The sequence below is a fragment of the Lepidochelys olivacea genome (genome assembly GCF_965140295.1).
Source record: "Lepidochelys olivacea isolate rLepOli2 genome assembly, chromosome: 3".
Lineage (NCBI taxonomy): Eukaryota > Metazoa > Chordata > Testudines > Cheloniidae > Lepidochelys > Lepidochelys olivacea.
The window spans coordinates 211,180,159-211,192,923 of NC_140413.1; the positions used below are offsets into that span (position 1 = coordinate 211,180,159).

The 12,765-nt window shown below is 50.5% G+C and overlaps 1 protein-coding gene across 7 annotated transcripts in view; it reads right to left on the reverse strand.

Moving 5' to 3' along the window:
- NINL (ninein like) overlaps positions 1 to 12,765 on the reverse strand; it is a gene marked incomplete at its 5' end in the record, with an annotated part of 70,759 nt that overhangs the window by 23,773 nt on the left and 34,221 nt on the right. For all 7 annotated transcript variants that reach the window (XM_084624042.1, XM_084624039.1, XM_084624044.1 and 4 more), the window contains 7 exons: positions 4,024 to 4,198; positions 5,526 to 5,666; positions 5,876 to 6,012; positions 7,098 to 7,265; positions 10,153 to 10,305; positions 11,459 to 11,649; positions 12,492 to 12,558. In XM_084624042.1, the coding sequence (XP_084480168.1) occupies positions 4,024 to 4,198; positions 5,526 to 5,666; positions 5,876 to 6,012; positions 7,098 to 7,265; positions 10,153 to 10,305; positions 11,459 to 11,649; positions 12,492 to 12,558 (1,032 nt within the window). The remainder of the gene's footprint in view (positions 1 to 4,023; positions 4,199 to 5,525; positions 5,667 to 5,875; positions 6,013 to 7,097; positions 7,266 to 10,152; positions 10,306 to 11,458; positions 11,650 to 12,491; positions 12,559 to 12,765) is intronic.

Below are 12,765 nucleotides of genomic sequence, written 5' to 3' on the forward strand. Positions count from 1 at the left end.
TGATGCCCCTGACTGCTGCTAAATCTAGCCGGGTCTCTTCACTGAATGCACGACCAGCAGAAGGGTGGAATGAGAATGCTGAACATCGTGTGTGAGAGTCGGAACGTCATGATCAGCAACAGTCGTGAGCTAAATTGCAGAACGGTGGCAGCCAGGGCAGAATTAAGGCTTATTATAAATAAGGCTGCGAGTCTGTCCCGGAGGTCACAGATTCTGTGACTTTCCGTGACTTCTGCAGCAGTTGGTGCTGGCTCAGGGGCTGCCCGAGCCAAGCAGCCCCTGGATCAGAAGCAGCAGTTTGGGTGTGTGGGAGGGGGCTTAGGGCTAGGGGCAGGGGGTTGGGGAGTATGGGGGGCACTTACTTTGGGGTGGGGGGCTCCTCGGCTCCCACTGGCATGGCCCCCCTGCAGCTCCTGGATGGCCTGGCCCACCTTGCCCCCAGCGGGGATCCAGGGCCGCGTGCCATGGCCCAATCCCCCCGGCCCCCGCCAGCACCAGCGGGGGTCCCTGGCCACCTCCCTTAGCACCCGCGGTGCCCCCGGACTGCCCCCGGCCCTCCCCCGAGCACCTGCGCCCCCCGCCCATGTCTTATTCAGGACAAGTATTTTTATCTAAAGTCATGGACAGGTCACGGGCCCGTGAATTTTTGTTTACAGCCTGTGACCTGTCCATGACTTTTACTCAAAATACCCGTGACTAAAACATAGCCTTAATTATAAAGCCCAGTTTTCCTTCACCCCTTCTGACACAGCAGCCCCCAAAGGACCTAGCCCCCTGAAAGTTCACTCGCCTCGAGAACTGGTCGGGAGCCGGAATTTCTGTTCCCTGGGAAATTCTGACATTTCTGTGGGCCGGGTGGGGGATTTCTTTCAGGATGTACTCCCCATCAAATATCAGCTGTAACTGTTTGATGATGCCATGTACGGGTTCAAGTGCGGGGTGGCAGGTGACAACTAAGGGTTTGTGGTCGGGAAGTGGGGACGTTATTTTGTATTGGACTTATTCTCCCAGGGCGGCCCGTTCCATGATGTGATCTACTTCTCTGGTGGGGCAGCCTTGGTTAGGGAAGGTGGTTTTAAGTGTGTGAAAGTGCATATCCTGGACTCTCTCTTTGGAGCAAGTTCTGTGGTATCTGGGTGTCTGGCTGTAGAAATCTTCCCTGAACACCCTCCACTGGTCTTCAAACATCATCCCCCCGAACCTCTCCAAGCTCCTCATCAGAAGCAAGCTCCTCACAGACCAGGACACACCAACTCAAAGCAGCACCAGACCTTGCTGGAACAACAGATACAAAACCTGCAGACATATCGCCATTGCTACAGTGAGCAACACCCCCTCAGAATACACCTTTCAAGATCGATGGGTCCCACACATGCCTATCACAACATGAGGTGTACTTCATCCAGTACATCAAATGCCCTGACAGCTATGTGGGTGACACTAGACAATCACTGCGCCCTCAAATGAATCCGCACAGAAAAATTACAAAAGACAAGAACACCCTATCACCCGTGGGTCACCACTTTTCACAGCGGGATCACTTTATAGCTGACCTCTCAGTCCTCATCTTCAAAGGAAACCTGCACAACACCCTCAAAAGACAAGCCTGGGAGCCTGAATGCTTAACTCTACTAGGCTCTAAAAACCATGGACTAACTTGTCCCTTTCACCAACAGAAGCTGGTCCAATAAGAGAGATTAACTTACCCACCTGGTCTCTCTCGAATGAAATGCTGACACTAAAACCGAAACATTTTGACTTTCTTCTGTCAAAACTGACATGCCCCTGAAACATTTTCATTTGGACAAAACTGCATTTTTTCCCCAGGGGAAACTATTCAGTGAAAAAGTTCTCAGCCGGCTCCCTTGGCCATATTTCAACTCAGAGCAGGATTTCTGTGGGAAGTCTGAGGAGGAGTTGTTTAGTGAAAAATATTTTTTTTACAAATATTTTCATTTAAAATTCAATTTTTTATATATTAAAAAAATGTAAAAAATATTTCCATTGACTTTTTGAAAAAAAAAATCAAACTTTTTTTTTGACTCACAGATTTTCAGGCCAGCAGACACAGTCATGATCCCCTAGTTTCACCGGCCGGAGAGTCTCGCCCAGTGACTCCTGCACAAGGAGTTGTAGCTGAACTAGGGGGAAGGTTTGAGAATGACGTCCACTCTGCACAAATAGCTTTCAAAGGATGGGGCGTCCATCAGGATCATTAAGGGCAGGATTCTGCACACACTCACGACTTCGCTGCTGCTAGTGTGGTGGCGCCCGGAGGCCCCAATCAAGGAATCAGAGCCCCATCATTTTAGGTGCTGTACTCACACGTAAGTGCACACAGTTACAAGCCAAAGTGTTTGCAGCAGCGGGGTCTGTCTCTGTAAAACAGCTGGGCCCACAAAGGCCAGCCTGGTTCTGATCTGTTGGCCATGCGGGGGGAGGGGAGGGAAAGAGGCAGAGATTACACTGAAAATTAAAAAAAAAAGGACTTGTGATGGACTGGACAAACCCCAGACTAAAGCAGCCATGGAATAGGTTACATTAGGTGCTTGTTAAACCTGTTAAGTATCCTAAATGAATCTATTCAAAGATGTAATCTCAGGCAATAGGGGACTGTGAAGGGGCATGCATGCCCTGCACTGGGACTGCAGGGGTTAACCCCTCACTGTGGGCTGAGGAAACCACACCCCCACGGCCCTACTAGGCATGCTCGAAGTGCAACACCAGTATAAAAGGGAGCAGCCTGGCTCAGTCTGGGCAGACCACCATAGGGGAAGGAGGTATGCTGCTGGCCCCTGATGAAGGTCCGTGGGCACTCCACGACGTGGAGGCCAGCCAACTGATAGCAACCCTCAACCCCCAGGCGCTGGATGTTACAGAGGGAGAAGGAACTGGGGGAACTAGGAAGCCACAAGATGCGTAGAAGTGGGTAGGAAGTAACCCAGGGAGTCTTTGCGGGGAGTTGGTTGGACAACCAGAGGTTAGTTTGGCGTGTTTTGGCCGGATCCCTGCCGAGCTGGTGGCAGGCAACCCTGCCACCGACACAGCCCTGGATTGGGACCCGGTGGAGAGGGAGGGCCCAGGTCCCCCTATCCTGGCTGCTGCTCCCCCTGAGGTGGTGGCCCATCCTGACAATGACTGACTCTGCCCCGAGCCTGGGGGCAGTTATTGACTTTGACTGCTAGGCCGCACAGTCCTGAGCCAGGGGTGCACAGGCATGACCGCAGGCCCATCAAGACTCGTGCCCCACCCCGGGAGGGGACTGGGTGTGCCTGACCCGCAACGGGGACCATTAACATCCCAGTGGGTTTCCCTCCTGAGCTTTAAGGCAGGAACATGGGATGGCAGAGAGCCAAGCCATCAGAGCCTGGAAGCAATGACCTACTGTTATATTCCCTGATGCTTCACAAACGCACACTCCAATCCATAATGCAGCTAGCCAGTTTGGGCAATTCTTCTGGAGCGTGTTTCTGCCCACAACACACAGCTCCATCAGCATGGCCGAGCACAGCCACGCGGTGCGGTGGTCGCTTACCTTATGGAAAGAGCTGCTAACTTAATGGGAGAATCCCTTTTTCTGTTCTATAACCTTCCAATAATGTTTTCAGGGGAGGGCTGGGCTAGTGTAAGACCCTGATCAGGAGATGTGAAGAAGAAAACCCATGATTTCTTGCTTTTAAACACTACTCTGTTCTCTATGGGCTCTTATTCATGGCGAAGGTCTGTCACGTGTGGCTTGCCTCTCTCATCCTCTCCCCAGGAGGGAGGTGTGTGGGCAGTGTTCTGTTTCGCGGGGAGGGGTTTGTTTCTAGGTGATATGAGCATGTTGCCGGGTGTGTGTTTCTACCTCCTCTGTCCTATTTAAAAAGGTTACAGTTCCCGCAGCAAAAAGTTTGATTTCAGACAGGAGGGTTTTCCATGTTAGCCTGGCTCCCGGCCTCTCCCATCAATCCGGCAGGAACACCACAGACTGCACATCGGGCACCCCCTTGCAGCGATAGGCTCCCAGGGTAGTGGCTTCACCTGTACTGCTAAGGTCAGCTTCTCCCTCAGGCTGGTCTTTTCGCCTTGGAGGAGTTTTATATCCACTTCCAGTTTGGTTTGCTGATCAGTCACTTGTTGCAAGAGGAGCGCTCGGTCTGTCTCCACGTCAGATTTAATAATGCTCAGCTTCCCTCGATAGTCTTGCTCCAGATCTCTGCAACAGACAAGCATCCCTGCTCAGTGTCCAGCAGAAAGCCACCATGGGCAAGTGACTGTGAAGACTGAGATTTCCCAAAGGCTCTTACGTGACTTGGGAGCACAATTCTCTCAGGCTTTCAATGCACTTGTGCTCCCAAGTCACATAGATGCTGTGGCAAGTCCCACCCTCGGCATTGTCATAGATTTTAAGGCCAGAAGGGACAATTAGGTCATCTAGTCTGACGTCCTGTAGTGCAGAAACCCTCACTCAGTTACCTGGCACTGAGCCCAATAACTTGGGTTGGACTAAAGTGTCTCTTCTGAAAAAGAGAATTGTCCCAGGGTTCACAGGGTCCCTGAGTCCCAGGCCACTCCTTATCCAAACCCGCATCTTGTCTTTCAAATGGTCACTTCCCCCTGCTCTCATCCACTAATAACTGGCTCCAAAACGTGTGTGTGTGTGACTGAGAGAGTTCTGGGGTGGGTGGGTGGGTGCGTGTGTGAGATGTGTATAAAAACAGGACAGGAAGAAAATGGCTAGCTACATGGAAAATGAGTCGAATTTTATTTTCAAGTTTGAAAAAAAACCAAACAACCAATTAAAGCGTTATTAGAGCATCACTTCTGCTCCTCCTCAGATAGGGAACTCACTCTGATACAGGAGTGAAAATACCTATATTTCCCTTCAAATACCAAAGGCTGGTGGGTCTTGCCCACATGCTCAGCGTCATTGATCGCCATATTTGGGGTTGGGAAGGAATTTTCACCCAGGTCACATTACCAGAGACCCTGGGGGGTTTTCACCTTCCTCTGCAGCATAGGTCACTTGTAGGTTTAAACTAGTGTAAATGGTGGATTCTCTGCAACTTGAAGTCTTTAAACCATGGTTTGTGGGCATCAGTACCTCAGCCAGAGGTTATGGGTCTATTACAGGAGTGGGTGGGGAAGGTTCTGTAGCCTGCGATGTGCAGGAGGTCAGCCTAGATGATCATGATGGTCCCTTCTGGCCTTAAAGTCTATAAAGGGGAAGTGCTCAAACTCTTGTGAGTTTTTGGTCAATATCAGTCACATTGCTGGAAACTTATTCAAATCTTTGTAGCCTAATGGCAGCATTCGACTTCACAATGGGGCTGCACACCATGCATACCGTAAGACATGCAGGTTACTTGCTAATGCTGAAATCCGTGAGCACCAGACCCACACCTGGTGTAAATGGGCAAAGCTCCGCTGAAGTGAGTGGATCAGTGGAGCTGCACCCAAGTCACACAGACAGAGAATCTGGCTGTCTGTGTACCAATCCACAGGAGACATTGTATACAGGCACACAGGCTGCTCTCCCATACTTCAGTTTGCTCTCATGGTGGTGCTCCATGGCCTCATGATGATCATCCACTTCCTTAACGAGCTGCAGGTTTAGTTTCTCCGCCTTCTCCAAGTCCAGCCTTGCCTTGTCTCGCTCCCTGGAAACCTGCTCCACCTGGGCCCTGCAAGGACAGGCAGATGATGCTGACAGTATGACAAAGGCTTCCCGGCGTCCGGAGAGAAGCACCCCCTCAGAGGAGCCCACGAGTGCCCACACACAGTTACGTCCGGCACACGTCTCACCTGGCCTGAGACCAAAACAAATAAGAGCCTTTGTCGGCTCTAGTACAGAGACCCCGCCAAGCAGGGCAGGGAAGAGCAGACGCCTTACTCTAGGTAGTTCAGCTCATGTTTGTAGGAAGCAAAGGCCGCATGCTGGACTCCACTCTTGGAAACCATCAGCTCATTGTCAAAGGCCACAGCCAGCTCCGCCAGGCTCACTTTCTCCTCCAGGCTGAAATCCAGACTCTGCAAAAATTCAAGAACAGCCCCCTGAAGTTCTCTCTCTCAGGTACGCAATGCCTCCCACCCCCTCATTACCAGAGCACCTGAGCGCCTCGCAACCTAAAATAGCACTTCCCCTGTGTTCACCGATGGGGAGCAGAGACGCTAAGTGACTTGCCCCAGGTCACACAAAGTGTCTGCAGGAGAGAAAGGAATTGGCTCTCTCAAGTCCCAGGTTAGCATACTAACCACTGAGCCATCCTTCCTCTCCTACGTGCACACAGCGGATACCGCAGAGCAGGTCTGACAGAGAACATTTACTGAATAGCGCTTGCTGTGCACTAGATCACTGGCTCAAGAACCCAGCCCTGTAGATGCCGGGACCCGGCCTCTTCATCACGAACCGGGCAAAGGCTGACGTTTATTTGGAACACGAACAGCAGCAGGAGGTTGCTGTTGTTCACAACCCCAATCATCGTCAGGTTGCTCAAAGCAGCACGAGAAATATGCGATGCGGAACGGATCATAGCCCAGGACAGGCAGTCCTAAAACCGAACAATGTCTGCCCACATTTCAGCAAATCATGAGCAACTGGACGAGGGAATAGAAAAGAGAGCTTTGCACATCTTTATTATTGCTATTACATTACTTGTTTTGTGGCTGTGGCTAGAAGGCACGGACCAGGATCCCACTGTGCCAGGCACTGTACAAACACAAAACAGAGCAACAGTCCCTGTCCCAAGATGCTGATAATCTAAGTACAAGACAAGAGACACCGATAGTAGTGACTCCTACAGTAATGTTTTAAGCTGAATTACTTGCCTCTCTGTTGGAGTGAGACAGGGATGGTGATATAGGACAGGGAACAAGAAATTACATCTCAAAAGTGTTATGCCCCTGAGTACAGACCGTGCCCCTCGGTTCCCAGGCTGGTGGCCCATCATAAGGAAGTGCTCAGATAGTTACCCCTTGGCTACAGATGATAGAAATCCCCATGCAAATCTGGCATCTGCCATCCCTCCTCCATTCCCCATAAGCAGGAAGCTAGAGGGCTCGCAGTAACACGGAAAAGCAATTCTAAAATCAATCAATAAAGTAATCTGTAAAACCTTGAGAATCTCCTTGCAGTTTTCAACTCCTTCCTGGGCCCAGATGGAGAGGATCTGTGCAGGACTCGCAAAGCCGCTGCCGTCATTGATGCAGGAGAAGGGACGCAGACACTCGTAGCTGGACAGTAACAACGGAGTAGCAATTCTAAGCCCATTCTCCTCGGAAGCCTGGAAATCAACTGAGATGAGTCAGCTGAGCAAGGCATTTTGAGGCATCAAGAACACACACTTCAGTCCTGCAAACAGACTGCTGGCATGTAATAAATACTGGAGAAGACGGAAACACTCTGAGCTAAGAAGCAGCAGGATCTAAGCGCTCGGAGCCAGGAAGCCCCGAGTTCAATCCCAGTGCTGCCGTAACATTGATACAGAATCTTGGGCAAACCACCTAGGCTCAAATTCTCCAGAACGCCCTCCCCTTCTGGGTTCGCCGATTCCTGAACGCTCAGCTTTGGACACCAAGAGCTTGAATTTTGGAGCTGTGGATGCTCAGCATGTCTCAATGAACTCTGGGGGAGCTGGGGCTGCTCTGAATCTCTTGGAAGTCACGTGGAGGGGTCTGAAGCTGGGCACCCAACCCTACAAAATTAGAGGCCACTTTTGAAATTCTGGCCCTTAGCTGTGTGTATGTCAGTTCCCCAGATGTAGCAGAGCATCACGATACCGACCTGTACCACAAAGTCTTGGGCAGAATCAGCTGGGTCTGTTTGGCAGAGCACTTTGGAAGTGTCAGTCGCTAGATAAAGTGGAACTCGTTTGGTGTGGGGGTGATGGAACAACCCCAAAACTAGGTTCAGATCCTGATGGGTCAACCCAGCCCCCTGCACATGTGAGGCAGACAAATTAAGCTCAGTGCAATTTACTCCAAGGACTGGATTCTGATAGCCAGGACGTCCCTGCAGAGCCGAGAACATCTTGGGGTAAGCTACAAAGAGCATGGCTAAAAGGGCACACCTAGGGCCAGATTCTGATACTCTTACTCCTGCTGAGTAGTGCCTCACTCCTCAGGCCGTCCCCTGAAATCCCCAGTGAAATCCTCAGCCAAAAGATCTCATGGCCTATTTGGAAAGAGTAATGGTTTCCTCTGGTCTCCTTCCCCCACGGTTACGTAGTGGGCCCGTTGACTGTTTCCAGACTAGAAGTAGCTGCATTTTAGTGCTACGGTTAGTTTCTGAGCACTTGGAGATCCTTGGGAATGAAAAGCACCGAGTGTTTATTGCTAATATTTATTGCTATTATAGTAAGAAAACATTGATTGCGCCGATTTCCATGCACCAGCGAGATGATCTCCCAAGGAGGTTACGCCCGTAGCACATGGAGACACACCTGATCTAGTTTGAACAGCAGCAGCAGGGAAGTTGCCGCATGGGCCGCGCAATCGCGCTGGGACCCTTGTGTTTGTATGCAAAAAGCTTCGCTGTTGTTATTACCTGAATCAAGGCTAGCGCGGGTGCGCCTCCAGGTGCTGCAGTCACACCTCGGATTGCGGTGTAGACATATCCAGAGTCAACACAAGGGCAGGGCGGCCCACAGTCCTGAAGCTGACATTATGATTAGAGCAGTATTTCTTCATTCCAGCGGCATAGGGTTTCCCTCCTCTCTCCGGCCAGACAGGAGGCAGTTACATGAGCCTCTCACTGTGTCCACACTGCAAGCGACAATGTGACTGTGGCCCAGGCAGGCATAGGGTGAGTAACAACAGCACAAAGACGCACCAGCAGAGAGACTGCAGCGTGGCCTAGCAATTCGAGTACGTATCCGGGGTCTCCGGCGGGCTAGTAGGCCGCGTCTGCACGAAGCACCCCTGGCGCCGGCGTGGAGTATCTGGGCAGCTACGCAGGCCCAGCGCTGGTAGCTGGGCCCCCCAGGGAGGAGGTGTTTTTAGACTGCTGGGAGAGCAGCAGCACGTTGGCGTTGCCCGTGCAGACTAGCCCCTAGAGATCTCTGAAGAGCCAAGCATCAGCAAAACCCAGCAACTGCAAAGGGCCTCTTCGATGCTGAACGAAAGCTGCATTCCTTGGCCCAGGACCAGCCTCTTTAGCAGCTGGGAACAAAGCTCGACAGCACGAACTACCTGAAAATCCAGACTCCTCTCACAGCAGTGACAGCGCTGGTGTGCCAGGGGAAGCAAGAGATTGTGCGTGTGAGAGAGACTGTACCAGCCACCCACTGACTTAACTAGGCCATAAACAACATGTGGATCCCTCAGCTCACAGACTGCTCCCATGACAGGTAGGAGGAGAACAGCGCTACTGAAATACGCAGACAGCGCAGTTAAAACTCACGCGGAGTCTGGACACGCGGGAGCGACGCTCCAACTCCTAGCCCCGCCATGCCGTGCAGCGTGTGTGTTTTTAGGGCACGCCCTTCGGGACAGTGATTTAGTTAGACATGTGGGGATGCACAGCGGGAACTGTGCTCCGCCCGGGTTGGTGCACAAAGGTGGGGCGTGAAGGGGGTGCCAGACGCCGCCCTTCCCATCATCACCAGGCTGGACACAACCTGTCCTGATGCTCAGGAGGCCTGAGGCTGTTACACTCGGGCCCCGTGATGTCAGTCTGGCAGTGTAAGAGGCCTTAAAGCCCCCATCTCCAGAATGCACCCTCGCAGAGGACTGCCCCACCTGGTGCAGAACTGGCATAAGGGCTCTGTGCCAGCCCCACTCCCAGCCTGCAGCACAAGGGACATGTCAGCAGGGGACACCTGAGTGAGGGCACAGCCAGAACAGGAAGGGGTGTGGCTGGAGTGCACAGGCTCTGGCTAGCTCTGCTTCCCAGGGACCAGGAGGAGCTGTAAGCAGTAAAACATCAGTCAGGGTGCCCCTCTTTGCAGGGGAGAGGGGCAAATCCTTCTACACTGGTAGCTGAGCCTCCCTGGGAATTCTGCTCAGAAAGCATCTGACGCAGAGCACTGTGTTTTGTCAGGCACTAGAATGTGCTTGATCCAGACCCCAGGGAAGTCAATGGGAGTCTTTCCACTGGCTCCCAGGCTCTTTAGCCAGGCCTGACATTCGGAGTTATATCCAGGACTCTTGGGAGTCCTGCCTCGGACTCACCTGGTGATCTGGCAGCTGTCTGGGCTGTTTGACAGGCGTGGAAAAAACAGGAAAAGAAACAGGCCCATGGCTGGACAAGCCAAGCTCGAACTCCTGAAAGCTCACCCTGCCATCTCCATCTCTGTCCAGCCTACGAAATAAATCTTCTAGTTCCTGCAGAAAACCATTGGGGGAAAATGTTAGCAGAAACATCAGCCACATGCAAGATCCCAGACTCATTCACTGGAAACCAACATCTTTTTTTTTAAAGTTCCCTATTGTTTTTACATAACGAACAGAATCGACAATAAACAAGAATGAACCCTTCCACCTCTCCACACCAAAAGAGAAACTCCAGTAAATACAAAGGCATGTAGTGACTCCATGTAGATACACGCAGTCCACATCAGTTGCTCCAATTAGGGATAAAAACAATACACACCAGACACAGGTCATCGCACTGTATTTACAAATGCACTTGGGGAATGCGAGCTCAGCTCTGCAAACCAGCTACTTCACCGAACTAAGCCTAGAACCTAGATTTCCCAACTTCCAGTGCTTTAGCTACAATCCCCATGTAGCCATTGGGCTGGGACAACTGTAGGTTGATTCCATCTCATATTAGTTTATATACCCAGGAGAGAGAAGAATTTGTGACAATGTGGTATTGACTTCATCGGGTGTCCATGCGCATGCAGGGGTCTGCCGGTGTGGACCACACTGCAGGACTGGGGCTGAACTGAGCAGAGGGTGCACTGCTAATTGGCTAATTAAATAGTCTTTTCCCACAGATGTAAATGTATCAGATCATGCAGACGTGTCAGGCCAAGCTCACACCACAAACTTACCTTAGCGTAACTACGTCACTCAGGGATTGAAAAATCCTGTCGACAGAGCTACCACCGCTCGTGCAAAGGACTTACCTACGCCAACGAGAGAAGTTCTCCCGGGAGTTAGTAGTGTCTTCCCTAAAGTGCTACCCTGGTGCAGCTGCGTCACTGCAGCACTGTATGAGAGACATGCCCTGTGTGCCACAAGGCTGGCTGGAAATCAGTACTGAATTCAGGTTTTGGGTTCAAAGAGGCTACTGTTAATTGCTTCATACATATTACAGACCAGATCCTCAGCTAGTCAAGACAGCTCCGCCGAGATGAATGGAGCTGCACTGACTGACACCAGCTAAGGATCTGGCTATGTTCTTGAAGCATATTTGCAAGCGTCTGAAGGCGTCACGATTTATTTCTGAAAGCCATTTACCCTGACTATGTGCTTTTACTGACCAGGTTGCCTTCCCAACGGGCTCATTTCCAGGCCACCCCCAACTCACCTCCTGCTCCAGCTGTTCGAGCCCAATATTCTTGCAGACCGTCGCCAGCTCGCACTTGCTGAGGTAGCCGGTGTTCCCTACATCCAGTTCTTCCCAGATGCCCCGAATCTGACCCTCTGTCATACCAAAGCAAGGGCTGCCTGTCTGCCGGGGGCTGCCAAATAGGTCAGGATTCCAGGTGCCCGTTTGGCCTAAAATTATCAACCATGTATCGGTTACACTAACAGAGAGATACTACTGTTCCTAAGGAGTACGTGGGCCCACCAGGAAGAGCTCACTACAGGTCTGACTCAACTCCCACTGTACTCAACGGGAGCGTCTCCCCTGACATCAATGGGAGCTAGACGGGGCCCTCTAAGTACTGTTCCATGGCACTATTTTAAAACCTCAATTTTTGGCAAAGAAAAGCTTCGTCCTTAGGACCCTATATTCTAAAGATCAGGTGTGTTTATAGGGAGAGCATTTATTTTTTAAAACCTACAAATTTCTTATCAGGGATCTTAAATCAGATGCTTCTGATTCAACTCCAAACTTTGTCAAAGAAAATTCTCTGGCCACAGATCACATGTATTGTTGGGAGCACCAAAGATATTGAAGCTAAGAGGTGATTGGGATTAAATTTTGGATTAGACTAGAAAGGTGTCATAACCTTAATTAGAGAGATCCTCATTTCTCATCGATTCTGGGCTCCCTAATTAAATAGCAGGAGTTCATCTTGGATATTTTTAGAAGATTAATAGGGCAGCTGTAGGAAGAATTGAAGCCTGGCAAAGCTCACTGCACTTCAGATCACCACAGCATCACCTCGAACAGAGTTGTGTCTACAAGGAAAGTATGATGTTCATCTTTTCTAAACCAATGCTGCAAAAAGGAGCCCCCCCAACAGATCTTCCTGAGGGACGGGAATAAAACGTAGGGTCAGCTCTTCAGCTGGCATAACTGGATTTCTAGTCACAAAGGATCTGGGCCATAAACATTCAGAAAGCCTGTTAACCCCAAAAGCATTTTACACAGAGGAGCACTGATTTTCTACCTTGTGCCGGGAACATTTCATTCTGTGGTTCTTTAGCACTTTCCACTTCTTCATCTGATTTAAGGCTCTGCAGAAACAATGTATGAACAGGATTAAGTATCACAGAGAAATTCTGGTGGGTGGAATAATGGTTTGTGATTTAGGGTAAGTGAAAAGGGCTGACATGAGTCATCAGAGACAGTCAACCATTTAAAATCCCTATTATCAAATACAAAATGATCGTTCATCTTATTTTTAGCTGTACATTTAATATACAAAGTCTTGATTATAATTT